General features: G+C 37.1%; 5 protein-coding genes and 1 non-coding gene across 8 annotated transcripts; 3 read left to right on the forward strand and 3 right to left on the reverse strand.

Moving 5' to 3' along the window:
- Positions 1–2,906: 2,906 nt before the first annotated feature.
- LOC111783679 (DNA ligase-like protein) lies at positions 2,907–5,225 on the forward strand. The gene is made up of 8 exons (XM_023664598.2): positions 2,907–3,088; positions 3,168–3,257; positions 3,681–3,740; positions 3,841–3,880; positions 4,019–4,112; positions 4,634–4,693; positions 4,767–4,858; positions 4,943–5,225. The coding sequence occupies exons 1-8, from the start codon at positions 2,961–2,963 to the stop codon at positions 5,027–5,029; spliced, it is 651 nt and encodes a 216-aa protein (XP_023520366.2). The 5' UTR covers positions 2,907–2,960; the 3' UTR covers positions 5,030–5,225.
- Positions 5,226–5,572: 347 nt separating this feature from the next.
- LOL2 (lsd one like 2) lies at positions 5,573–9,047 on the reverse strand. Its single transcript, XM_023663355.2, has 4 exons — positions 8,792–9,047; positions 7,900–8,010; positions 6,914–7,023; positions 5,573–5,947 (listed from the first exon to the last, which is right to left on the reverse strand). The coding sequence occupies exons 1-4, from the start codon at positions 8,892–8,894 to the stop codon at positions 5,876–5,878; spliced, it is 396 nt and encodes a 131-aa protein (XP_023519123.1). The 5' UTR covers positions 8,895–9,047; the 3' UTR covers positions 5,573–5,875.
- Positions 9,048–11,171: 2,124 nt separating this feature from the next.
- On the forward strand, positions 11,172–17,549 carry GSL1 (glucan synthase-like 1). Of its 2 annotated transcripts, none has more exons than XM_023663322.2 (2): positions 11,172–16,783; positions 17,126–17,549. In XM_023663322.2, the coding sequence occupies exon 1, from the start codon at positions 11,461–11,463 to the stop codon at positions 16,768–16,770; it is 5,310 nt and encodes a 1,769-aa protein (XP_023519090.1). In that variant the 5' UTR covers positions 11,172–11,460; the 3' UTR covers positions 16,771–16,783; positions 17,126–17,549. The 2 variants fall into 2 exon arrangements, with proteins under 2 accessions (XP_023519090.1, XP_023519089.1); XM_023663321.2 differs by having other exon boundaries at positions 11,173–16,783; positions 17,182–17,549.
- Positions 14,414–14,492, forward strand: LOC111783739 (small nucleolar RNA J33). Its single transcript, XR_002813421.1, has one exon. It is a non-coding gene; the product is annotated as a small nucleolar RNA J33 (small nucleolar RNA).
- An 83-nt stretch (positions 17,550–17,632) lies between the features above and the next one.
- Positions 17,633–21,180, reverse strand: LOC111782556 (uncharacterized). Its single transcript, XM_023663323.2, has one exon. It carries the CDS (start codon positions 20,647–20,649, stop codon positions 17,824–17,826), a length of 2,826 nt encoding a protein of 941 aa, XP_023519091.2. The 5' UTR covers positions 20,650–21,180; the 3' UTR covers positions 17,633–17,823.
- Positions 21,181–21,930: 750 nt separating this feature from the next.
- On the reverse strand, positions 21,931–27,186 carry LOC111783478 (putative hexosyltransferase MUCI70). 2 transcript variants are annotated; one of them, XM_023664409.2, is made up of 9 exons: positions 26,451–27,183; positions 25,660–25,965; positions 25,241–25,451; positions 24,967–25,076; positions 24,692–24,894; positions 24,208–24,311; positions 22,991–23,178; positions 22,708–22,907; positions 21,931–22,374 (listed from the first exon to the last, which is right to left on the reverse strand). In XM_023664409.2, exons 1-9 carry the CDS (start codon positions 26,680–26,682, stop codon positions 22,165–22,167), a joined length of 1,764 nt encoding a protein of 587 aa, XP_023520177.2. In that variant the 5' UTR covers positions 26,683–27,183; the 3' UTR covers positions 21,931–22,164. The 2 variants fall into 2 exon arrangements, with proteins under 2 accessions (XP_023520177.2, XP_086976965.1); XM_087120839.1 differs by having other exon boundaries at positions 24,692–25,076; positions 26,451–27,186.
- Positions 27,187–27,378: the final 192 nt, after the last annotated feature.

Here is a 27,378-nt window from a genome sequence, read left to right on the forward strand (position 1 = left end):
TTCTCAATCTTAAAAAAAATAAAAAAAAAATAATAATAATGGAGGATTTTTTTAAAAATTAAAAAAAAAAATTCACAAGTAAATAAAATTATTTAACGTTTAAAGTTAAATGTTTATTTAATTATATACAAAATTTAGATTATTTTTTTATAAATGAATGTTTTCATGGAAAAAGTAGTCAAGTTGCTTTTGATGATTTCTAAATGATGAAATGTTTTGATTCGAAGTGAAATTACTTTTATTATATTTTAAGTTCAAATCTTGATTTAATTAAGTAATCTTAATTGGATTTCATTCTAATCCAACATTTAAGTAAGATTAGTAAATTGATAATCCTAACCTTCTTTATATGTTAAGTCCAAACTATTAACCATCTAATTAATTTTAGTAATATTTTTACCAAATTGGCTATATTCAATTTACACCCATATGTACATAGATGAACAAACTTGTCCACTCATCTCAGCCTTACACGTACTGATATAGATGTCTATAAATTTCGTACATGTATTTCAACCCAGCTCGTCTATTAGTGATATAGATATTTATCACCAAATTATATGTAACATTCAAATTTAAAAAAAAAAAAAAAAAAATCAAAATTTTGGGTGCAAGAATGGTTGACGGGTGATAAAGGGGGGAAACTATAACGGCTGAACCTCATCGCTAGCATATATTGTCCTCTTTGGACTTTCCTTCTCCAGCCTCCCCTCAAGGTTTTTAAAATGTGTTTGCTATGAAAAGGTTCCCACACCCTTGAAATAATGTTTCGTTCTCCTCCCCAACCAATGTGGGATCTCACAGTCCACCCCATTCGGGGCAGCGTTCTCGCTGACACTCGTTTCCTTCTTCTATCAATGTGAGACCCCGCAATCCATCCCCCTTCGGGAGCAGCGTCCTTGTTGGCACACCGCCTCGTGCCCACCCCGTTCAGGACTTAGTCTCCTCGCTGCCACATAGCCGATATTGTCCTCTTTGGGTATTTCTTTTCAGGCTTCCTCTCAAAGTTTTTAAAATGTGTTTTCTAGTGAGAGGTTTTCACACACTTAAAAGAATATTTCGTTCTCAGCTCCAACCGATGTGAAATCTCACATAAACGGCCCAAACATATATAACATTGTGGATCATGTGGCAAATGGGTTAATGACGAAAATTTTGTTGTGTTAAATTGCTCAGAAACGAGTAATTGTGAATTCTCAAACAATTTTTTTTTTTTTTTTTTTTAATTTGAAAAAGTTTGGGTTTAGCTTGACCACGTGAACCAATTGAAAAAGTTCGGATTTATTAGACCACTTGACCAACAAAAAGGGCATAACCATGTGTGTATAGTGTTTAGATGTGAGTAGATGTGAGTAGCATGATTAAATAAGTTTAGAAAACAAAGATTTGTATGACCTAAATTTTAAAAAGAATTAGAATTAATCAAATTTTAAAAATTATTAAAAAAAAATAATATTTTTTAAAAATAAGTTTTTAATATTTAAAATTTGATTTAGAGTTCTAATATATATTTTTAAATAAAATAAAAATTATAATAGGAAAAAATGGAAAGAAAACCCACATAAATTTTAGAAATTAAAAAAAAAATTGAAATCATATTAAACGGGCATGAGCTAGAATAGTACTACGATGGTACATATTTCTTTTTTACCAGATATTAAATTATATATTTGTAACACTAAGTTCCAATAAAAAAAATATTAAATATTCAATTTTTTTTAAATCTAATTTGAGAATTTTAGATAAAAAATTCTTAAAAAAATGACAATTAGAAAATAGTGAAAAATTAAAATGTACCCTCTATTATTATCACAATTTTTTTTATCAGATTATTAATATCTTTTCAAGTGGGAGGTTTAAATGTACACTTTATTATTATCACAATTTCAACCTCTATTAAAATAGAATACAATTATTAAAAGAGTAAAATTATAAATAAACTCAATAATGTTGACAAAAATATATTTTAGTTTTATTAAAAATAATATTATTTTTAAGAATTTCATGTCTTTCCATTTTTTTTGTAGGGATCGGTATCATTTTTTAAGAAATTCATTTTATTTATTTATTTTAAGAAAGTGAAGATTTGAACTTCCAATTTTTAGATCGGTTATATAAACATTATAATAAACATTTTTCAAGAAAACATTTTCCACGTCTTACTTGTTATTGTTTAGAGTTCTTCCTCCTTAGGACAAAGAGTAGACGTGATGGTTGAGTTCGTCATAGCCACATAAAACCATAATATAAAAAGAAAGAATTCGTATAAAATACGATTAACACTCATTTTAAATATTTAACATTCCTCAAGTGAAAAAAAAAAATTATTGACCCGCTCCCAATCGTAAGGCAAATTAATGGTTTGCTCTTAATAATTTTCTTCCTCCTGGGCCATAAAATTTATTACATAATTTATAACCAATCAATTTTAATAAGAAAATATCCAAAAAAAAAAAATGAAAAAGAAAAGAGTTAATACAAAACAAACTAAATAAAAAATTATACTAAATTATCATATAATTAAGCCTTTTAATTAATTTAAAATAAAATTTTCGCTCAAACTATTTTAAAATTTTTAAAATATAATGAAGTATTTTAATTACAATTTAGGACTCTAAAAAATATTAAAATTTATAAATAAATATAAATAGTCTTGTTTATCCTTTATTGAAATATTTGTTTATAAACTCAAAGTGGAAATCATGAAGGATCTTAGCATGTTTGTAGTTATATGGTTGTGTGTATATATATATATATATATTGTAAGTATTGACGTGGACATGGATGATTGGTCCTTTAAAAAATTTGAATTGACAGCCAAGGGAACCGGTACCAGCGCGCCAAATGCAATCGCGCTTCGGCAGGATATTTATAAGTATCGGTAATTCAAAATTTCAAACGCTTCGAAATAGTTCGGTTCTCGATCTTCCATTCTAAGGTTTTCTTCAACTTCGATCCAGATGGGGAACATGAAAATACCTATTGCGAAAACAAGAACCAGGAAGCGAGTCTCTGACTCCGATCTCACAAGCTCCGATAAAAGGAAGAGGACCAACGAAGATATCGACCTCGATCTCGATCTTTCTGAGTACGTACTATTTTCCGTTTCTGTTCCATTTTCGAGTGTTATTCTGGAGAATCTTGATAGTGATATTTACGGTATGCAGCGATCTCAAAGGGATAGTGTCTGCGCTGAATCAGATCAAAGAGAGAGCTCAGAAGGACGATCAGAAGAAGAATGAAGAGACTATCTCAAGGTAATTTGAGTGGTTTCGTTCGTTTGGAACTTATTGGTGATTAGTTAAGTGAATGGAGCAACTGAAATTGTGTGTTGTTGTGTGCTTATTTCCGATTCTGGAATTTCTATATACGGCTGCTCGTTTGCACCTTCATTTTCCTTCTTCTGGTAGATTTGAACTGACCTCACTGGTAATTTGATTTTATGATGTGCTTGATTTGATTTATTATAAAATTGAAATGATAGCCTGATCAAACTTAGCTTACTGGATCGGACTTCAACCGACTCACCGTTTCTATTCGAACATTTGATCGTTTTTCAACTTCCATCCATGCCGCTTTTTAATGACAGAGGAGTTCATTCATTTTCAGAGCTAATACTCTTCTTCTTGTCCTGCACTAATAAGATGTTTGAATGTTAATTAATTTCATTTTATTGACAGTGTATCGACTGAGATAAGAGCAATGATTGAGGAGGTGAAATCTAAATTTGAGAAGGACAGGTAGGTTTCAGAAACGAGTTCACGATGTTGCTCGCTTAGATTTTTTGTTGAAGTAGTTGTAAGCGAATGAAAGTAATTTATTTCTTCCAACCAATTTCAGGCAAAGTTTTGCGAAAGCACTATCGAAAAGCTCAAAAGAGGTTGGTGGGAACAGGATTCGAAATAGAGACCATTCAAGAGCAAATTTGAAGTCGTTGCATAATTTTTTTTTCTTCTAGTTTCGTTGTATTAATGAATCTTTCAGATGTTGCGTTAAAATCAATATGGCTTCGTTGCAGTGTGAAAACTGTTTGAAGGACGAAACTGCCAAATTCCAAGCACTTTACGAGAAATTCACAAAAGAGAAAGCTACACATCTCCAGGCCATGAAAGGTAATATCCACTTCGAGTATTATGGTGAAAAGTTACGCATTATTTGCTCCCTAATTCTGTTTAGACTAATTGTCATTTTATTTATCAAATATCAACTGGTGCGATGCCTTTATAATGCACGAACAAATCTCTATCATGCTGTATAATTTTCCATTATCAAATATCAACTGGTACAATGCCTTTGTAAGAATCCTCGGTATCTGAGAGACATCATCGTGCTGATCAGTGGCAATTGAAGCATTGACCATGGAGTTAGGTCCTCAACAACGATGTGTTCCATCAATACTGTTTGCCTTTTTGGAATCCTTTCCGCAAATATTTCTCATGTGTATCGGTATTGAAGAACCTCACTTTTTGGTTGAACATAACAGGTTTATTTTAGTTAACTACTATCAATCTGGCAAATATTCTGGTATATTGACACTGGGCCTATAATCTTAAACCATTCTAGCTCTAAGAAAACCCACTCACACACTTTTCTGTTTATGTTTTCAATTTTGGATGCTGCTTGGCTTTGGCAGATACCATTTCCAAATTTGAAGAGGAGAAAGAAAGGCTATTCGCAAAATATGAACAACTGAGTAAGCAAGAAGTTATGCATCAATCAGCACCAAACGCTTTATTATTATCTATTTCCCTTCGTATTTGTGGCAGGAAAGAGAGAAAGGAGCCTGATATCTGAACAAGAGAAAGCTTGTGCTGAAAAGATTGCTCAATTGGAGGAGTCTTTGAAAAGGAAAAAGCAGGTATACGACCTGTAATTCATAAATTTTGCACTAATGCCTTCCCCCTTCTATGCTAATGGGCACACACTTGGGTCTGGAACACAGGATGATAGGACTTTCAGCCTTTTGCGGAAGACTCTTGGTTCATTTCTAGAAACTGGTTCAGATGAGGACTTCCAAGCTGATGATTGAAGGTATTAACGGGTTGAGCTCTAATGAAAACGTTCAATAATTCTCTTTAGTACTCTTAAATCAGTCAAACAATTTGATGCAATTATCTAGTATACATTCTCGTACAGTCATATATCTCTTGAGGGTAGGTACTTCTCTTAACAGTCTAGATTGTAAATTGAAAGACTAAATTGAGCCATAAAAGCCATTTTCTTAACTTTAATTGTTAGCCTTCCGGCTATAGCCGCTATGCCTCTTTAATTCAGCTGATCTCAAATGAATGCTAAGTTCTTTTCATTTTCAACCTGGTTAAATTTTATATATAAAAAATGTTACTCTTTTGTTTAAAAAATATTGATGTACTATGAGAAGTTGTATTTGCCTTTCATAAATGCTTCAAAACAGTTCACCATTGTCCTACCTTGCATCTACCAAGCAAATTTATTTCAGTTATGTGCCAAACAAATCACTGATCGAGTCAAGTACACTTGTCCCCAACTTAACGTTCATTAAAACCAAACCCTGCGGCTAAGGAAAAGCCAAAATTGTAAAATTTAGAAAAAATTTAGTCCTCAATGCTGCTTCAACTTAGTAAGATAATCATTTACAATGAAGAACATCTCAAAGGTTGCAGCATAGAAAATGAATATAAGCAGGAAGTCAAGTCACAAGGCAAACTTGAGATAAAAACACGTTAGAAGTTGGGAAGGTCAGTTCCTAGGTTTCTTTCAATAAAGAAATAAAAGTGCCTGTGATAATAATGTTGATCTCCTTCCCTGTGTGCTGATTAAGGCTGCAACGGAAAAGAAAACTTCACAAAATGTCACATCTTTTCCTACGCAGAAGTATATCATACATGAACAGATTCTACTGCACAGAGTTTGTAGGAGGGGCTGCTTGTCCCTGCTGAACAGACCACGGTGGACGTCTGTTATGCACCTGCACAGCCACTTAAAGCCGTCAGAGGCTACAATTTATGGGCATGATTTCTAATTCATACAATTAATGAAGTAATCGAGCATCAAAGCACAGAAACAGTGCAAATTACCCTAACCAACACCTTTATTTCCATAGAATATGAAGAACTCGCAACAAAAGCATAATAAATATCCACACACATGTAAATACTACTTTGGTCAGTTTTGGTTCAATTCAGTTCCTATACTTCAAATGTTCAATTTGGTTCATGTACTTTCAAAATGTCCATTTTGATCTTTGTACTTCCAAAAAGTGACCAATTGGCCCCTTTCTAAAAGAACATGGGCCAAATTGAACATTTTAAAAGTACAAGTATCGAATTGAACCAGAATGAAAGTACAATAACCAAAGTAGTATTTAACCCTATGTATGCTTAGAGAATTTTAATACTGTGAATCTGCATGAATTTGGTAAGCAAATATTTTAATCCATACTGCAACATTGCAATATAACTTCATCCATCGTAGAGACAGTAGGAATAACGTGGAATAGTCCAAGCCCACCACTAGCAGATGTTGTCTGTTTTGGCCCGTTACGTATCGCCGTTAGCCTCCCGGTTTTAAAATTATGTTAGAGAGAGATTTCACACCCTTATAAAGAGTGTTTCATTTCCCTCTCCAACTGACGTAGAATCTCACATAACTCCTGTTCCAAGCTTCTTGGCAATGAAAATTACAGCAGTTATATAATTGCCAACACATGGACTGATGCGAAGGAGTAATTTCACCACATCCATGCTTTATGCTTCTGTGTTCATTTTAGAAAGGGCATAAATTTCTCACCCAATGATTAAAGAAACATCTAGTTTCCAGAAAAATCGTGCTTCAACATAGTGAATGAATAAGACAACCAGAAAGATTAAGACTGTACTGTACATATTTAAGCATATTCCAAGCAATAACTTTGCCAGAAAGTGGATTGACATACCCCAATTTCTGTCACACAAGTACACGAGGAACACCTAACTGATGATGCTCCATACGGGTACATAAGCAACACTGCACAAGAACCACATTTCACTTGTCCAACTTCGTGCGCTAGAAAGAGAATGTACAGGCGTTAACACAAGGAAAAATGGTATCATAACACTTTGACAGAAAGTCGTTAGAAAGACTGAATCTATTAAGTTAATATTGAATAGTGAATCATGAAAAAACAACAAACTAGATCAACTTGAACTGCCTCCGAAATCTGGGGCTCCGGAACGACGTGAACTGGCAAATCATTTTTGCTTAAGTATGTTTCTTCTAAACATGAATTTCATTTTTGTCAATACATTCTGGTTACATCCCCCGATCCCAATTCCAGGAAAAGAAAATTGACCAGCAGTGTAACAGTCTAAGCCCACCGCTAGCAGACATTGTCCTCGCTTTCTCTTTCGGGCTTTCCCTCAAGATTTTTAAAACGCGTCTGCTAGGGAGAGGTTTCCACACCCTTATAAAGAATGATCCGTTCTCCTCTCCAACCGATGTAGGATCTCACATAAATCATCTATAACCCAGTTGAGAAATATCGTAGATCCTACAACATTTGGTTTTATGTAGAAGATAGATGCTTGGAGGCCCAGGCACAATCACGTAATGCAAATCATTTATCACTATAACCAATTCCCTCAAACATTACATATAGCTCAGAATGTGGTATACAACAGGCACCACCGAGCACTACACTACAAGAAATAGATATTCAAAAATGCTGCCGAAAACTTGACCCTTCTAATGAAAGAGGACCCAGTAGGAAGAAAACAGATTTGAAGAGCATAAAGTTTGGGAAGTGCTAATGGTACTTCGAAACCAACATAGGTGGGATTCTTCTTAAAGATTAGGAAAAAGCTAACAGCATATGAACAAGACAACTTTCAAGGAAGAAAATAATAGTAAAAACTAAAAAGACTGAAGGAAAAGAAAAGGAACCTTCTAGCACATAGTTGACTGTTGAACAGCAAGAACACTGAACATATCTAGCTCCCTTTAAATACTTAAGCAGGCGACGGCAGGTACCACAAACCATTTGGGCCATATCAGCTGCAGATCAAAACGTCTCCATTGACAAGATTTTAAATGCATACATTGACAATATTTGGGACTTGCAATAAAACATGCTAACAAGAATGCTCTAATTTCTATGCGCTTTTGTTGAACTAACATTGATTCCATGGACTGAAACTAGGGATGAACTACAACTGTTTCAATAGATTAATAAAGCACATTGCAAAGAATTGAATTGGACTGATTCCAAAAGGAGTTTTCGTGCTATATTTGGACAACTTATTCACCGTTATAAGTGTTAGGAATCACGACTCTCCACAATGGTATGATATTGTTCACTTTGAGCATAAGTTCTCATGGCTTTGCTTTCGGCTTCACCAAAATGCCTCATACCAATGGAGATAGTATTCCTCACTTATAAACTCATGATCTTCCACTAAATTTTAACCAACGTGGGACTCACTCCCAATAATCCTCAACAATAAGCTACGGGAAGAATCCACCTACCGATTCACTCACGTCAGAAGCTCAATCAGATGTATAAATAGCCAGTGATGGGAAATAATTAGAGACATGAAATTACCAAGACGAAGATTCGCAAACACAATTAGTTTTGAAAGGCAACAAAGAGAACTAAATTTGAGTAGGAGAAAGTAATTCGAGAGAGAGGGGCGACAACTTATAATCCATATAAACAAATAATTCCTTCGATTTCAGGACGGGCTGACTAACGAATAGGCATCAGAAGGATACCGGACTGCATTGTAGACAAAATATACTCATCGCAAAATCTGAAATTAAACTCGGAAGCACTCACAAGAAAGTGGCTGCGGCGGCGGTTGCGGCAACGGTGGGGTGATGGGTTCCCATCCAGGAGGAGGTCCGTCATCTTCATCTTTCTCGATTTCATGGATTTCCATTCTCTCGATCAGTCGGCTATGAACTGATCATGCTCTTCTATGGCATGGGAGTACTGTTTGTGTACCACTTCGGCGTTGGGCGTCCCGCGCTGATGCGAACCATTGGCGCACCAACTTCTCAATTCCTTTCTCGGCCCACTTTTGGGAGCGGGTTTTGAGAGGATAATAATAATAATAAATAAATAAATAAATAAATAAATAAATAAAATCACTTCACAGATGGAGGAACACTCATCCATGTGACTGTTTTTTTCTTGGTCGTGAATTATTAGTGGTGGTGAGATTAAATAAATAAAAGTACATTAGTTTTGGAATTACATTAAATTGTTTATTTATCGATACTTTTTAATTAATTTTTAGTGTAATAATATTTATTTTATTTTTATTTTCATTGATTAATTAGTTAAATAATGCAATAATATATTAAATAATACCGTATTTAGTTTATGCTTACATCGATTTGTTCTTTATAATTGATTAATTAAATATAATTATTATGGTAAAACACACATATTACATTAAATATAAAATAAATTAAATCAATCATTAGATCATTATTAATATTAATATTATTTAAATACTTATAGGATGTCATATAATTTTAGTTTATATTTAATATTCATACTTATAAAGTAGTATTTAATAGATGACCAAGACTTAAGAGAGACTTAAGAAATAGAGATGAATGGTTTGAGATTTGAATGTATAATAATATATATATATATATTCCTTATAATTTATAATTAATTGGATTTACTTCTTTATTATTATTATTATTATTTTTCTCTTAGACATATTTAAAACTTTGGATCATGATGTGAACCAACATAACATTGAATTAAAATAATTTGGTTGGTCCCATCAGATTCGTTGTCCAATAAACAATCATTTTGTCCATCAAACCCTAAGATTTCAATGGATTAAATTATGGGTTTTCTCCATTATCTATGAAATCCAACCGTTAACAATAAACAACTAATTAACTAATCTCTAGTGTACGTAGCATTCGGATATTCTTGGAAATCATTAAGTAGAGGTAAAAAAGAAAAAAAAAATGTCATCGCGTCACAATCACACTTTGTTTGTCAACAGACTCTTGCAATTATGGTACTCACTCTCAACATTAAGTGAGTCAAGCAAATTTAGATTCGCGTGCTTACATGGGCTAACTATGTTCAAGCCTATGACTCTGTGTGTTTGAAGAGAATGTTTTAGAAAACAAGAGCCATAGAGATTTTTTTAATACTTTTTCGATATCTTTCTCATCTACTATCAGAATATTAGATTGCAAAGATGTATAGCTGGGGATGTGCTTGTCGAACATGGCTAGATGCATAAGATCGAGATGATTCGATTGGATATTAAGATGTTATAGATCGATCAATCTGCCAACTCGACTTTATAAAGAATATGAGATGAGAATAATAAAATAATAATAAAAAAAGAGGTGGCTTCATTTTGTGAACAGTAATAAACGAACAAAATTGCGACCATTGCACGTGGGACGAACGCTTGCCTTTTCGCGCGTTTGTGTCATTTCTGAAACTAAAGCCTTCATCTTAAATTCGTAACACCTTATCAATCAAATTGCCAATAAATAAATAAATAACAGTTTCCTTAAATTTTTGTAAAAAAATGGAAGCAAAAAAAAAAAAAAAAAAAACGTATTGTCGTTTTAATGACTAGACGTGGGTCCACGCGTGCGGATAGCGCGTGTGTGAGTGAATACTTTTTTGAAAGTATTTGAAACAGAATATACGTTCCTCCACCTCGCCCTTTTGGCATCCTGTCAGAATTTCCTTTTTCACCCAAAAGGTGAAAAAAGTAATTTTACAAAGTAATATTATTATAATTGATATATATTTAAAAAAAGTATCCTATAAATTATAAATTTTGTCATTTCTTTAAATAATATAAGATGATAATCTTAACAATTTTCTTTTTAAATAAATAATTTAAAGTCGAGATTTGAATGTTTCAATAACAAAAAAAAAAAAAAAAAGTTACAAATAATAAATATTTTATTTATGAGTTAAAAATATTTACTATAACCAATAAAATTATGAATTGGGGTTAATTTTTCAAATGATATTTTACTTGAGATTAAAGTTTTAAAATAAAATTGATAAAATGGAATTATTATAAATACAATAAAACAATAAATATATATTTGAAATTGATTGATAATTCTGGTATTTATTGGACATGAAAAGAAAGATAATTACCTTTTTATTTATTCTTCAAAAAAATTCATTTTTCTTTTTAGAGTTCTGCAGAGAGAGAGAGAGATCATTTACGAGCACGACACGACAAGGAGGAAAAAGGGAAGCTCTTCCTCTTTTAGCTTTTCTTTCTCCCATTTCCGACCCTTTTCTCTTTGCTCGAGGTAGTACATAAGCTAATCCTTCTGCTAATCTTTTATACGGTGGTCGCCCTGAAACTCGCCGTCGTCTCTTCATCCACTGGCGGTTCTCACTGTTACGGCGCATTGAGGAAGCTGATAATGAAAGCCTATGCTTATCGGAAATTGAAGGAACTTTGAAGGAGAAATTAGAGTTTAGCTGTCATGAATCTGAGGCAGCGTCCTCAACCGGCGGGTCGTGGTGGATTTCAAAACGCGCCGCCGCCGGTGGAGCCTTACAACATAATCCCTATTCACGATCTTCTCACTGACCATCCTTCTCTTCAGTCGCCGGAGGTACGCGCCGCCGCCGCCGCCTTACGTACTGTAGGGGAACTGAGGAGGCCTTCGTTTGTTCCATGGAACCCTAAGTACGATCTTTTGGACTGGCTTGGGCTCTTCTTCGGGTTTCAGGACGATAACGTTCGGAACCAACGCGAACATCTGGTTCTCCACCTTGCTAATTCCCAAATGCGGCTTCGCTCCTCTCCTGAACGGCCGGATGAACTCGACCGTACGGTGCTTCGCAACTTTCGCAAGAAGCTTCTTCGCAACTATAGTTTGTGGTGCTCCTATTTAGGCCGGAAGTCCAATGTACGGCTTTCAAGCCGGGACAAGAGTGAGGGCCGTCGAGAACTGCTGTATGTGTCACTTTACCTTTTAATCTGGGGAGAGGCTGCTAATCTTCGATTTGCTCCTGAATGTTTATGTTATATCTATCATTTTATGGCCATGGAACTAAACCAGATTCTCGACGATTACATAGACCCTGACACGGGTAGGCCATATTCGCCTGCTATTCATGGAGACTGTGCATTTTTGACGAGTGTAGTAATGCCCATTTACAAGACCATTAAGACCGAGGTGGAGAGTAGCAGAAATGGTTCAGCACCACACTCGGCGTGGAGAAATTATGACGATATCAACGAATATTTCTGGAGTAGGAGGTGTTTCCGAAGTCTCGGGTGGCCATTGAATTTAAGTAGTAATTTCTTTGCCACGACACCTAAGAACAGGCGAGTGGGGAAGACAGGTTATGTGGAGCAGAGGTCGTTTTGGAACATATTTAGGAGCTTTGACAAGATTTGGATATTGTTACTGTTGTTTTTACAAGCTTCTATCATTGTTGCTTGGCAGGGGCCACAGTATCCATGGATAGCTTTGAAGAGTAGGGATGTGCAGGTGGAGTTACTCACTGTCTTCATCACTTGGAGCGGTCTGCGGTTGTTTCAGGCTGTGCTCGATGCTGGAACTCAGTATAGTTTGGTTTCGAGGGAAACCATGTGGCTAGGAGTCAGAATGCTGCTGAAGGGTTTGGCTGCCATTGCTTGGATTATAGTTTTTTCCATATTTTATGCGCGGATTTGGAGTCAGAAGAAATCGGATGGCTTTTGGTCAGATGAGGCAAATGGGGAGATTTTTCTTTTTCTTCGGGCAGTATTTGCTTTTCTCATCCCTGAGATGCTGGCTTTGTTACTCTTCGTTCTTCCATGGATTAGGAATGGACTCGAGGAATTAGATTGGAAAGTGTTGTATCTATTTACATGGTGGTTTCATACTCGAATGTTTATTGGGCGTGGCTTGCGTGAAGGGCTTATAGATAATATCAAGTACTCGATTTTCTGGGTAGCAGTATTGGCTGCCAAATTTTCGTTTAGTTACTTCTTTCAGATTCAGCCCCTTGTTGATCCAACCAAGGGACTTTTGAACCTCAAGGGTCCTTATAAATGGCATGAATTTTTTGGTAGCACCAATGTTGTAGCTGTTGTGTTGTTATGGACTCCCGTTGTGCTAATATACCTTATGGATTTGCAGATTTGGTATTCTATCTTCTCATCGCTTGTTGGTGCTACTGTTGGGTTGTTTTTGCATTTGGGTGAGATTCGGAACATTGGTCAGTTAAGCCTTAGATTTCAATTCTTTGCCAGTGCAATGCAATTTAGTCTCATGCCAGAGGTACAACAGCTCACGCCTAAAATGACACGTCTGAAGAAAATCCGTGATGCCATCCACCGATTGAAGCTAAGATATGGACTTGGCCAACCTTACAAAAAGATTGAATCAAGCAGGATAGATACTACCAAGTTTGCTTTGATTTGGAATGAGATTATTATAACTATGAGGGAAGAAGATCTCATTAGTGATAGAGATTTCGATCTCTTGGAGCTTCCGCCTAATTGTTGGAACATTAGGGTAATCCGTTGGCCATGCTTCCTCCTTTGCAACGAACTGCTCCTTGCTCTCAGTCAGGCAACAGAGCTTGCAGATAACCCTGACGAGGATCTTTGGTCAAAGATATGCAAGAATGAGTATCAGAGATGTGCTGTAATTGAAGCATATGATAGTGTGAAGGCCGTGCTTTTGACTATTGTTAAATATGGTTCAGAAGAAAACTCCATTGTTGCAAAATTATTTATGGACATAGATAACGTTATTGGACTGGGGAAGTTCCTGGATGCATACAACTCAAATGTGCTCCCGGAAATTCACACCAAGTTAATTTCACTTCTTGATATTCTAATTGGAACTAAGAAAGATGTGAGCAAGGCAGTGAATATATTGCAGGCCTTGTATGAACTTTCCATTAGAGAGTTCCCAAAATTGAAGAAATCCACCAAGCAGTTGAGAGAAGAAGGATTGGTGCCTCGTAATCTAGCCACTGATGAAGGATTGCTCTTTGTGAAGGCAGTTGAGTTTCCTAATTTAGAGGACAAAATGTTTTATAGGAATGTCCAGCGTTTGCATACAATTCTTACATCTAGAGACTCAATGCATGGCGTCCCTTCCAATCTCGAGGCTAGAAGACGACTAGCTTTCTTTAGCAATTCACTTTTTATGAACATACCCCGTGCTCCATATGTAGAAAAAATGATGCCTTTCAGTGTTCTGACCCCTTACTACGATGAAGAAGTTGTGTATGGCAAAGAAATGTTACGAAGTGAGAATGAGGATGGTGTTTCGACTTTGTTCTATTTGCAGAGAATCTACGAGGATGAGTGGAGGAATTTTATGGAGCGAATGCGTAAAGAGGGTTTGGAGCATGAGGATGACATATGGACGAAAAAGTCAAGGGACCTTCGTCTTTGGGCATCATATAGGGGTCAGACTTTATCTCGAACTGTTAGGGGAATGATGTATTATCATAGAGCACTAAAAATGTTCTCATTTCTAGATACTGCATCTGAGATGGATATTAGAATGGGATCACAAGAGATTGCTTCACATGGTTCAATAACCCGAAAGCATGCCTTGGATGGTTTACATTCAACACAACCTCCTTTCAGGAATTTGACTAGATCGACTTCTGGAGAATTGTTATTTAGAGGATATGAGTATGGGACCGCCCTTATGAAATTCACCTATGTGGTTACCTGCCAAGTTTATGGGCTACAAAAAACAAAAAGAGACCCTCGGGCAGAGGAGATCTTAAATTTGATGAAGGAAAACGAAGCCCTTAGAGTTGCCTATGTTGATGAAGTTCATCATGGGAGGGATGAGGTTGAATTTTACTCTGTCCTTGTTAAGTATGATCAAGAGCTACAGAAGGAAGTTGTGATCTATCGAATTAGGTTACCTGGTCCTTTGAAGATTGGAGAAGGGAAACCAGAAAATCAGAACCATGCAATTATCTTTACACGGGGCGATGCAATTCAGACCATTGACATGAACCAAGAGAATTATTTTGAGGAGGCACTCAAGATGCGAAATTTATTGGAAGAATTTAAGAACTCTTATGGTATTAGGAAGCCAACCATCTTAGGTGTTCGTGAGAATGTCTTCACTGGCTCAGTGTCCTCTCTTGCTTGGTTCATGTCCGCACAAGAGACTAACTTTGTGACCCTAGCACAGAGAGTTCTGGCAAATCCTTTAAAGGTTAGAATGCATTATGGGCACCCTGATGTATTTGACAGATTCTGGTTTCTGACTCGTGGTGGAATCAGCAAGGCTTCTAGAGTGATCAACATTAGTGAGGATATATTTGCTGGCTTCAATTGCACGCTTAGAGGGGGCAATGTGACACACCATGAATATATACAGGTGGGCAAAGGAAGAGATGTTGGCTTTAATCAAATCTCTATGTTTGAGGCCAAGGTGGCCAGTGGCAATGGTGAGCAGGTTTTGAGCAGGGATGTATACCGGCTGGGTCATAGATTGGATTTCTTTCGAATGCTTTCAGTTTTCTACACAACTGTTGGGTACTATTTCAACACAATGCTTGTAGTATTGTCTGTTTTTGTATTTTTATGGGGCCGACTTTATCTTGCACTTAGTGGGGTTGAGGATGCAGCAGTAGCATCAAGTTCTGGAAACAATAGGGCCCTTGGAGCAATACTGAATCAGCAGTTTATAATCCAACTTGGTCTTTTCACAGCACTACCAATGATTGTGGAGAACAGCCTAGAGCACGGGTTTCTTCCAGCCATTTGGAACTTCTTGACAATGCAGTTGCAACTAGCGTCATTTTTTTACACTTTCTCTTTGGGAACTCGCACCCACTTCTTTGGACGCACTATTCTTCATGGTGGAGCTAAGTATCGAGCGACAGGACGTGGGTTTGTGGTGCAGCACAAGAGCTTTGCAGAAAACTACAGACTATATGCTCGAAGTCATTTTGTGAAGGCAATTGAGCTTGGGGTTATTTTAATAGTGTATGCTTCCCGGAGCCCTCTGGCTAAAAGTACTTTTACTTTTGTCATTTTGTCAATCTCTAGCTGGTTTCTCATAGTTTCATGGATAATGGCCCCCTTCATATTTAATCCTTCTGGATTTGATTGGTTAAAAACAGTTTACGACTTTGATGATTTTATTAATTGGTTATGGAATACTGGTGGAGTGTTCACAAAAGCAGAACAGAGCTGGGAAGCATGGTGGCTAGAGGAGAACAGCCATCTGAGAACAACGGGTCTGTGGGGAAAACTTCTAGAGATCATTTTGGATCTTCGTTTCTTCTTCTTCCAGTACGCAATTGTATATCACCTTAACATTACTGGTGACAACACCAGTATTGCTGTCTATTTTATTTCCTGGGTATCCATGATTGTTCTTGTTGGGATTTATATTGTTATAGCATATGCTCAGGACAAGTATGCTGCGAAGGAGCATATCTATTATCGATTGGTTCAATTAATAGTCATTGTGGTTATAGTACTGGTGATTGTTATATTGATGGAGTTCACACCCTTTAACACGGCCGATCTTGTTACGTGTCTCTTGGCATTCATTCCCACCGGTTGGGGCATAATATCAATTGCTCAGGTGCTAAGACCTTTTCTGCAAACCACTGTCGTGTGGGATACTGTTGTTTCATCGGCCCGGTTGTATGATCTACTGTTTGGAATGATTGTCATGGCCCCTTTGGCACTGCTCTCATGGTTGCCTGGTTTCCAGTCAATGCAAACAAGAATCTTATTTAATGAAGCCTTCAGCCGAGGCCTCCAGATATCTCGTATCATTGCTGGCAAAAAGACTGTATGAAATGTGAATTCAGGTACTCCCCTTTTCAATCTTTTCTAGAAACTAAACAAAAATATGACCCATTTGCAAAAAGACTGTATTGAATTTTTATTGTCTATTCTTTTAGTTTTTTGAGTGTAAGGCAGTCGTCGTGCATGCTTCCTCTTTTTTCTTTGATGGTATTTTGTTGTAGATATCGTTCACTTGCAGTTTTATGGATTTGTTAAACTAGAAATTTGGTTGGTTGTCCTGTATCTAGTGTTGATTCTGTATATAACTAACAGTTCATATCATGTGTTAAAAAGCACTTCATCCTGAATTTTAGCAACTATTTCAATGAACTCCACCATGATTGCTTTGTGTTTCATGTTATGAGGTTCTTCAAATGCATTCTGTAATTGGAGTCTTATTCAGCCATCCTCAATATCTCAGATCTTCGAGCTTTTATTGTTGATGCATTTCTGAGAGCCACCGCATTCAACGGTTTCACACCAGATATGTGTACTGTATTCAATGAAATCGAGCCTCTGGTGTTTAACAGGGAAGGACACAGGAATTCCTCGACATTCAAGATTTGTACATACTGTTCATATTTATTGTAGTAGCCCATGCATTAATCAAGTCCTCAAGCTGGTTACTGTATTTTATTGAAAACTAGTTCTGATAGAACTTTCCTCTACCTGCCCACCTTGACATCCTTCATGATTTTGTATTCTATTGTATGTCTATTGAATTTTGACTTCCATGTTGTTCAAGATCCAGTGAATTTTGTAATTGAACTGAGTTTCTTGGAGAGACAATATATGCATTCAGAGGTTTGTGCCAGAACTCATAGACTGAGGGCCAGGAGCTTCTGCCAAATGGTTAAAATCAATAAAAGGAATAGCACCATCCAATACCTTTTCTTTATACATCATTTACCTTAAAGTGAAATGATCAGTTTTTTCTCCAGTCGATCAAATACAAGTCAGGCAAGATACATCAGAGAAAGATATTGAAAAAACTTGCTATTTCTGTGTATGATTGAAAACTCAAGGGAAGCTTTGCAATAATCAAAGTACAAACTGTCCTATCTTACAATTCCTCGTTGCTTATGGTTGGCAGTTGATCATATGAAGGACCCTGTTTACGAAGTACTCTTGGAAGCATGCATCGACCACCAAAGCGCTGCTGCAAAAATATGATAAGAGCTAATACAAGAACACTGCTAGGGATGATGATGTCCCAGGAAGTGGAATAGAAGTCTAGTTTGTGATTCGCATATATGTATGATAAATCAAGGTACCAGCTGGAATGATGAGCCCTGTAAAGGTCATAAGCATGAGGCAGTAGACGAACAAGTGTGGTTCCCATATAGAAGGAGAAGGCTAGAGCCCTTTCTTTAGAATCAAGCATCAAGTTGAATATGATCTGTGGGATCAGAAAACCATCCAAGACTAAACCTCCAAGTGATTTGAGAATCTCCCAGAAAGAGTTTTGCTGGTACGGGAGCTTTCGAGTAGGATAAGATCGATATTGTGCGTGCCTTGGTTGCAAAAATGGCATGTACGAGCTCGAATCCTTCCACTTATAGACGAGCCAAGCAATCAAAATGCCGAGTGCATATAATGGTAGAGTCAGATAAGTAAGTTTTATCTCGGAATCCCACAAGTCCTTCTCACTTGTATTGTCCTGTCGTGACGACCAAGTGAGCTGGAGAAGACGCAACTGCAAAAGGAAAGCCACCATCGTTACGACTCTAACGATTACTTCATTCACTTCAAGCCATCCCCCACTGCCAAGAAACACACTCTGCTGATTACGGTTTGCTGCAAACAAAGCTTCAAAGTTCAGCAGAAGAGGAATCATATGTCCCAAACACATAATCACAACCATCAAGACAGAAACGAATGGAAGCACCTCTGGATGTTTATTTACATAAAGGAGTTGCAAGACAACGAAAAGACATGCAAAGGTATTGGAAACCAGAACCATAGTGATCTCAAGGTCCATTCTCCATATGGATTCTTCAGCTTGGTTATCATAAATTGAAACTGAAGACAACACCAGATTATCAAAATAGAAAGGATCTGACTTTGGCCTTTTGCTTTCAATGGTTCCCTTAAAACCATCCATCCCACTTGCATCTAGAGGTGGAAATTGGACTTTGACAACAATTTCACAGTCCAGTGTTCGTTTCTTCATCAGCTCTCGTTGCCAGCATCCTGTCATACACAAAGAACCAGTGTTCTTGTCGTATAATCCTTCAGCAGAAATCTCCACTTTTTTTGATGAAAAGTTTTGCCCAGCTATCTTGAAATCATTATCAGCGCTGAAACTTATCCTATAGCTAATGTTCAGCAGACCATTGTAGCTGGGCATTGGAACTGCAGATTCTCTTTGCCCGGACAGAGAAGAGTTTACATCATTCTGATAAAAATGCTGACCATAAAAGAATGGCGATGCATAACCCCTTGCAATCTGATCTTCGCTGTTCTTCAAGGACAAATCAAATCTCATGTCTGATGAATTCTCAGAAGGGTATGTCTTTTCCTTACCATAAACATTCTTGCTTCCAGGGCATGAACTTTGTGTTCCAACCTCAGTATATTCATATTTGATTCGTGAAGGATCTATCAACATTGCATTATAACTACGAAACCCAATTTTCTGAAAGTAACCTGATTCATTTGCAGATTTGGAGCTCCAAATTTGACCCTCAATAGTACTTCGGTTTCTGATAGAAAAAACAGCAGGAAATCTCAGACTTAGCCTTATCGAACAACCTCCAATGGAAGCATTTGTTAACGATTGTGTATAGTTCATGATCCGGCAGGCAACAGCACAAAGCTGGCTTTCCTCCTGATCCCACATTCCTTCAGCAATCAAGGTGTCACTAGGTATGAAAGAATATCTATTAACACGATAGCTTGAATTGGCAAAGCGTAATAATATTAGCATTTTTCCCTCATGGGTGCACTCAATTCCTTCATAATTCATTGAAACAGGCAAGTATTTGACATTCTTACCAAGAGGATTGCAGTTCATATCATCGCAGTCACTCTCATACTCCAAATCAAACGTATCAGTAAGAGTACGAAATACAGAGCATACATTTTGAGATAGCTTCAGACCTCTATCATTTACACTCAAGCAACCACCCTCAATTCCTTTATCTATTAATGTATACTTGTATTCCGGACTCTCGGCTAGACTCAAGATTGAAACAGGTTCGAAAAATTGCGGACCGCTATTGGCATTCAAACTTTCCAAAGTTCCAGTAATCAAGCTATTAGAAATGGTTACGTTTGTAGGACAATCCAGCTTGAGAATAACATTCAAATTCTGTAAAACTCCCGAGTTCATTAAACTCGTACCTGATCCAACCATGCATACCTTCCCAGACGTTTCTGACCAAAATCCTTCGAGCGCAAATCCCACTCTCGGCTTCCAGGGATGAGTCCTCGGCCCTCGGTATCGAATCAAACGCAATCGACGGTGCTTGTAATTGTCGAAAGAATTGAGATACATCATGGAGCCTCGAAGAACCAAGGAAGCTTGGAGTTTAACCACGCCCGGGGAAACGGTTTTTTGGGCATGGAGCGCATAAACGAACACATGTCTGGAGAAAAAAGAGTCCAAACGTCGGGGTTGAGTGATAATCTTGTCGCCTCCGGTGAAGTAACTGTTCCTTAACTGAAGCATGGAAGTGGCGGAGGGGAAGGAAGAGGGGTCGGTGTCTAAAGGCGATTTGGGAACGATTTGATTGCAATGTTGGTCGTATAGGGCTTCGGTATCGGAATTCCAATGATCGATCAGCGAGGCCGTTGAAGCGATGTTGAGGAGGAAGAAGATGAAGAAGAAGAAGAGAAGGGAAATCCATGGGAACAGAGAATTGAAGCTGAAACATTGAGGGAACATGATGAAATAGGGAAAGGCAGAGACAACTCCAATGGGTTATGGGCAAAAGAGCTCCTCCATTAATACCGATCGGTCAAACTCCGGAAAAAGCTGTAGAATCGGATCGCTAAGCGAGCGCTGCCGCCCGACATGAGGCCAAGCACAGCCAGAGCCTACTGCAAACCAACCTCAAAACACATATTTCAAAAATATATATATACTCAAAAATCACGTCTTTTTGTTCAATTCATTTCTTACTTTGTTTTTTAATTTGTTAAGATTTAACTATTTTCTTAAAGGCACCTTTTTAAAAAAACAAATTAAATGGTTGAAGAGACCTTAGTTTTTTATTATTTTGATTTCAAGGTATAGATTTGAAAAGATCTAATATTTTTTATAATTTGATTATTTTATTAGATTTCTAATAAAGTTAATTTTCTAACCAAACCTTTTATTATTATTTTCAAGAGACAAAAGTTGTAAACTCACCAATTTGTTTAACAGCTTTGTCTTTTACCACCTCAAATTCAAAAGGACAAAAGTTAGAAACTGAGCAATTTGTCTTAACATGTCTTAACCGCCCAAATTAACTGCTTCTGGATAGTATTTTTTAGACTTCCATACTTTCTCTCAAAGTTGTTAGGGAGAGGTTTAACACTCTTATACAAAATGTTTTGTTCCCCTTTTTAATCGAGGTGGGAGAGGTTTACACACTCTTATAAAAAATGTTTTCTTCCCCTTTCTAACCGAGGCGGGAGAGGTTTACACACTCTCATAAAAAATGTTTTGTTCCCCTTTATAATCGTGGGATCGTTTATACACTCTTATAAAAATGTGTTTTGTTCCCCTTTCTAATCGTGGGATCTCGCAATCCACCCTGTTTCAAGGCCCAGCGTCCTCGTTGGTGGCCCAGCGTCCTCGTTGGCCCATCACCTGGTGTCTAGCTTTGATACAATATATGTCATCCTAAAACTATCGTTAGCAGATATTGTCCTCTTTCGAATTTCCCTCCTAGACTTCCCCTCAAGGTTTTAAAACAGGGAGAGATTTCTATTTCTACCCTCTTGTAAAGAATTATTCGTTTTCCTCTACAACAGAGGTGGGATCTCATATTGTCAATAAAAAGAAATCATTCCTTCACCGTTCATTCAATGAAGAATAATGGAAGGATAAGAATTCCATAAACTTTACTAACTTTCAGGAAGACAACGAATAGAGGTATCATGTGTGTGTATATATATAGGTCTAGTTCAATTGTTACAATGATAAAAGAAAGGAAGTGGTAGAATGGGCTATGAGATATCAGTAGAATTTGGCACAATAATTATATTATTAGATATTGTTTGCTCTGCTCTATGTATAAAAAAATGAACGTAAAGTTCAAGAAGAAGAAAGAATGAGGAAATGAACTATGTAGAACAGAATAGAATAGAATTAGATCACTCATCTTGCACAGCCATCCTATCCCCAGTATGATAAATATTTTAAAAGGGGTTGTTCAAAAAGCCATAAAATTGACTCTTTCCGAACAAAACCTCAACTCAAATCATTGTCCCGTGCTGCAATGACTTTACGATGATGCCGAGACCTCCTCTCTCGACTACGTCTTTGGGAAGCCTTCCTTGGTAAACTCGGAACTTTTTCCGACGACAACTTGCTGACAGGATTAACTATAGAAGATGGTAAGGAAGGTGGAGGTGGTGGGGGATGGACAGCCTTCTGTTCAAGTACGTCCCTATGATATTTCTGCAGGAGGTACAAAACAAAAACTTAAATAGTGTTCAGTAATGTCATGGAGGTAGATCCATGCACTTAAAACTTTATCAACAGCTTCACATTCTCAGATTATATGATACAAAATTTCACAAGGTTTTGAACTCTCTTCCAGTATTGCATACAAGACGAGGTTTTCCCATTCACTAATTTTGAAGGCTCCATAAATCAATCAGAACACAATGTTGATATTCCAATATTGCAGTAATGGCTACATTTTGGCATTATGATCATATATGATTTTATCAACAATAACAGAAGCAATCTACAAAATGATATCAATGAAATGCAATATAGAAAAGCTACCTGAATCACGAAATTGCGCCTTTCACAATCCAAGAACATATAGAGTGTCCAATTAGTTTTGGCCATTAGTTTGTCCCTCACAGTTGAAAAACTGATCTGATCTCTTGATGTAAAACGATCGACTTCATTGAACCAGAGGCAACTGAACAAATTGCTAATAGGCACATGCTCTCTAAGTATCACACATCCCTCGGGAACATCTGCAGGTAATCAATCCAAGACAGAACCTTATATGACCCTGGCTTAACTTATTTCTTTTATGGAGAGGGTGGGGTGAACATACCACTTGTAATGGGAAGCTTGGCTTCGGAATAAGGAGTCAAACCTTCCATTACATAAAAGTTAACCTGAAAGTCAATAGAAGCATTATCATACTTTCCGGCAGCTTTATTCGCATCAGCTTCCGTAAACACATCAAAGCGTTTGTAGTGTCTAGAAATTGCAAATGTAGCATTTTTTCTCCATAAGAACCTGAAAATGTGAGCAGGGCATCAAAAAAAATTTGGCAGAGCCTCTTCAAACTGAAAGACATCAAATCCAAAGGATAGTTATATTGCAGAGGTTGTGTGAGACTTTCCAACTATTAGAAATTTACAATACAACTAATATGTAAATTAGACATCTGTTGTGGTTTATACTATTATTACTATATCAATGAAGATTTATAGCATTGGCCAAACTACACTTGCTTGTGAGACTATGAAGAAACTTCAGAGTGGAGAAACTCAGGTTTTCCATTATCACTTTTTGTGGAAAAATGATAGAGTGGCTCTATGCATTTCCGTCAATACAACCCTTCAGTTACTGCCACAAAGAGGGTCAACAAGGCATTCAAACATATAAAGTCAATGATTGTAACCGCTCAAGTTCATCGCTAGCAGATATTGTCCTCTTTGGGTGTTCTCTTCCGGTATTCGTCTAAAGGTTTTAAAACGTCTCTACCAAAGAGAGGTTTCCACACGCTTTAAGAAATGTTTCATTCCACTCTCCAACCAATGTGGGATCTCACAATCCACCTCCCTTGCGGGCCAGCGTCCTCGCTGGCACACCGCCTGGTGTTTGGCTCTTATACCATTTGTAAGAGTTCAAGTACACCACTAGCAGATATTGTTCTCTTTGGGCTTTCCCTTCCAGGCTTTCCCTCAAGGTTTTAAAATGTGTCTATTAGGGAGAGGTTTCCACACCCTTATAAGGAATGTTTCGTTCCCCTCTCCAACCAATGTTGGATTTCACAGTGATCAAGTTAATCTAATGCTCATTCGTGCAAATATAAGTAACAAGATATTGAGCAATATTTAGTCCGTGTAATATATTGCACGGTAATAAGTATCTCAACATTGGGAAATTGTCAAGAAGTATCATCTAAGAAAATAGGATCCATCTTAATGTCTCAACAGGAGGAATTATGAAGGTTGAAGAATAGGAGTGATGGCATCACAAAGTTCAATGAGTACAGAACCCTCCAATAAAGTTGTAAAGTTCACAGATAATCAGATGTACCTTGCAAGAATTTGATATGGATCCACAACAAGCTCAAGTTTGCCGTCAATCCAAAGAGAATATCGAGCATTAGGAAACATTCTGTGCACCAGAAGTTTTGGAATCTGCAACAGTAAAAACACAGGACAAAAAATACGTTTTAAGGCACAACTCCTTCATCTTAGTATCTAGTTTCAGGCACAAAGTGATATTACATTGTGAAAATGAAGCTAAAAGTAAAGACCATAATGGAAATGCCTCTCTGTTCAAGCAGATAAAAAAACGAGAAGGTTATTGTCTATAGGCAACAATATATATCAAAAAAAAAGAAAAAGAAAAAAAAAAGGAGAGCATTATATCCTTAATTCTTAAAACATCCATTTAAACTGAATTCCAAACAGGCTCAAGAAGGAAGAACCCCTGAGAGCTACTATGCAACATTGATCATCTGGGTGTGCTAATTTTAATAAAATTGAACTGTGTTTACTTAAATTTAGAAGTTTACTTTTCCAGTACGTCTTGCGTCTTTGTAAGGTAAGTTATGGACCACAACGATTCTCCACAACCCAATTTTCTTGCTGCTTTCCAGGATGATACCAGTTTCCTTTAATGATGCTTCTGTCTCTTCATCAATAAACATGAAGAAGCAAACAGTGTTCTTGGCATATTCACTAATGTTCTTTGGTTGATTTATAACATCAAAATTTCCTGAAGAATAAGTAGTTTGATGAGCAACAAAACACACATTCACAATTAAAAACAAAATTGCAAAGATCGTACCAAATATTGCAGATGCAACAACCACACCACGACACTGCTCCATATCATGAAGGTCATCATCATTGATATCAAAACCTGTGTTGCGACCAGGTTTGACTCCCCTCACAAACCTAAACAAGCATACATAAACCAAAACACATAAATCCAAGATAAAAAGTAATATGTCGGACAATATTTATCATCATATGGGCAACCCACGCCATGTAGACAATAGGCAATGGAAAATTGTTGGAGTAAACATGAAAGAAAAAGGATGAAGACAGAAAAAACTAACCCACAATGCACTCTCATTGACTCCCTTACATCAAAAGAATCTGTCCTCTGGGCTAAAGTAGGATATCCACCAAAGTCCGAACCTCCAAATTCCGTCTCTCTTCTTATGTTTTCCTCATAAATATATTCCAATTTTTTAACAGGTGAATCTGATGAGGCATTTGGCATCAAGGCAACAGATTCTTCAACGGAAGGGTAACATACTGGACATGCTGAAGCATTAAAAAGAAAATTCTCAGTAAAGGTGCAGAAGGGGTTTAGGGAGTTGTATATTAGTAGGAAAGGGTATAGTTAGTGTTTGTGTGATTCGAAGGGGTACTGAAAATGGTTACTTTCCCTAAAGGGTCAATATTACAGTCGTCATGAAACATCCACAAAAAGCACAAGATTTTAAATCCGTTAAAGGGGAACAATACTTACGCCTCGGACCAGTTCTCTTTTTATCTGCAGGTGGGGGAGGCAGGGCAAAATTATTACAAGGGTGTCCTGGTGGAAGAGTGTAACCCATGAAAATTGCTGGTGGAGGAAACGAAGGTGGTGGAGGAGGAAGAGAAGGCGGTGGAGGAGGAGGAGGAGGTGATGCCAATGAAGATGTCTCTCTCCTCTTTGTCAAGGAACTACTTCTATCATCCATAATATCTTGAGATGGGGATTGCCTGAAACTCATAACTAAGCTATTGTTCATACTGATGTGCTGGATATGCTGTTCTTCTTGGGCATCCTCACCTGGAAAGTCATGATCAAAATCAAACATATCATTACCTCGTGCAAACGCACACAAAGAAAGATGGCTCGAAAAATCTTGAAAGTCCAACATTTGATCAGAGTTAATAGTGTCAAACAATGTGCAGAGACCATAAAATCTTGAAAGGTAAGCATCAATCTATTAACGTTTGGTCAGTTAGTAAAAAAAGATTGGGGAATTGAACCAAATGAATCATAAATCTACCACAAATGTGAACTAAATCGAATGCTTTTACTAGAAAACAAGAAGAAAGTAATGTCTGGTGCCTATAGCAACTGATTTCATCCCACATTCATAAGCATAACAAAAGTAAAATGTCATATAAATTTGATGAATGCTCAAACAAAATCTTCAAACTCTAATTTCCAGCTTTGTTTCTTAATCAATCTGAAATTCAAAATCCCAGCAGCAACTGACAACTAAAGACTAAAAGGTTTATGTATCTAAATGCAAAAGAGACTCAAACCTTTGCCCATGTACAGTACCCAGAGGAAAACCGCAGCAGAAACAACACAAAGAAGCAGCATCCCAATCTTCTTTCTATGGACGAACTTGCAGATCCAAGGAAACGAATAATCCTTCTCCTTCATCATTTTGGAAGGCTTACGTGCAGTTTGGAATGGCGGAACTACATTATTCAGCTGTTTATCCAATGCCCCGTAACTCGCTGAACGAAGTCCCAATGACGGTCCAGTCATTGTTCCTCCAAACTAACATGTACTCTTCTCATAACCCCCTCTTATCTCTCTCTCACACACCCACCGAAGAAACGTCTCTGATTTTGGCTTCAAGGCGCAAAGATTTCAAGACCCACCCCACAAAAATTAAGCCAAGACTCTCCGGCTCCTCCAAAATTTCGCCTCGCCAATTAACATTCTCTGTAAACCAAAATGCAGTTCAGATTTCACAACAACAATACTAGTTCTACCAAAACGAATAGAAACTGAGTTGGCAGCAGGATCAAATCCCTATATCTAAGGCGATGTTGCTTGCTAATAAACGAAGAAAAATTAGAAGGAGATAGAGGAGGGAATGAATCTAGGTTTTTCGAAATCGAGAATAATCTGGGATCATAAAACCAAATTAATGAAGCTTTGCATTCAATATAAATTTTGTTCGTTGATATGGGATGATCCAGTGATGGAATATTCATCCGATATTTATTTTTACAAATGTAAATTATGCATAGGCAATCATTTCCGGATGAATTTTTGCGGGAAATTCCTGAAGAGGCCAAAAAGGGTAACTTTTTTATAGAAGGAAATTCCTTGATAGGCTAACGTGCGCCATTTGCCTCACAATCACACCTCACCTCACCATGTACGCCTAACACCCTGCATCCTCCATTCACAGGGCGACATCTGTCATAACTATCGACTGTCACTCTTGTCACC

This window comes from Cucurbita pepo, chromosome 20, assembly GCF_057944985.1.
Source record: "Cucurbita pepo subsp. pepo isolate OVF chromosome 20, ASM5794498v1, whole genome shotgun sequence".
NCBI classification, from domain to species: domain Eukaryota; kingdom Viridiplantae; phylum Streptophyta; class Magnoliopsida; order Cucurbitales; family Cucurbitaceae; genus Cucurbita; species Cucurbita pepo.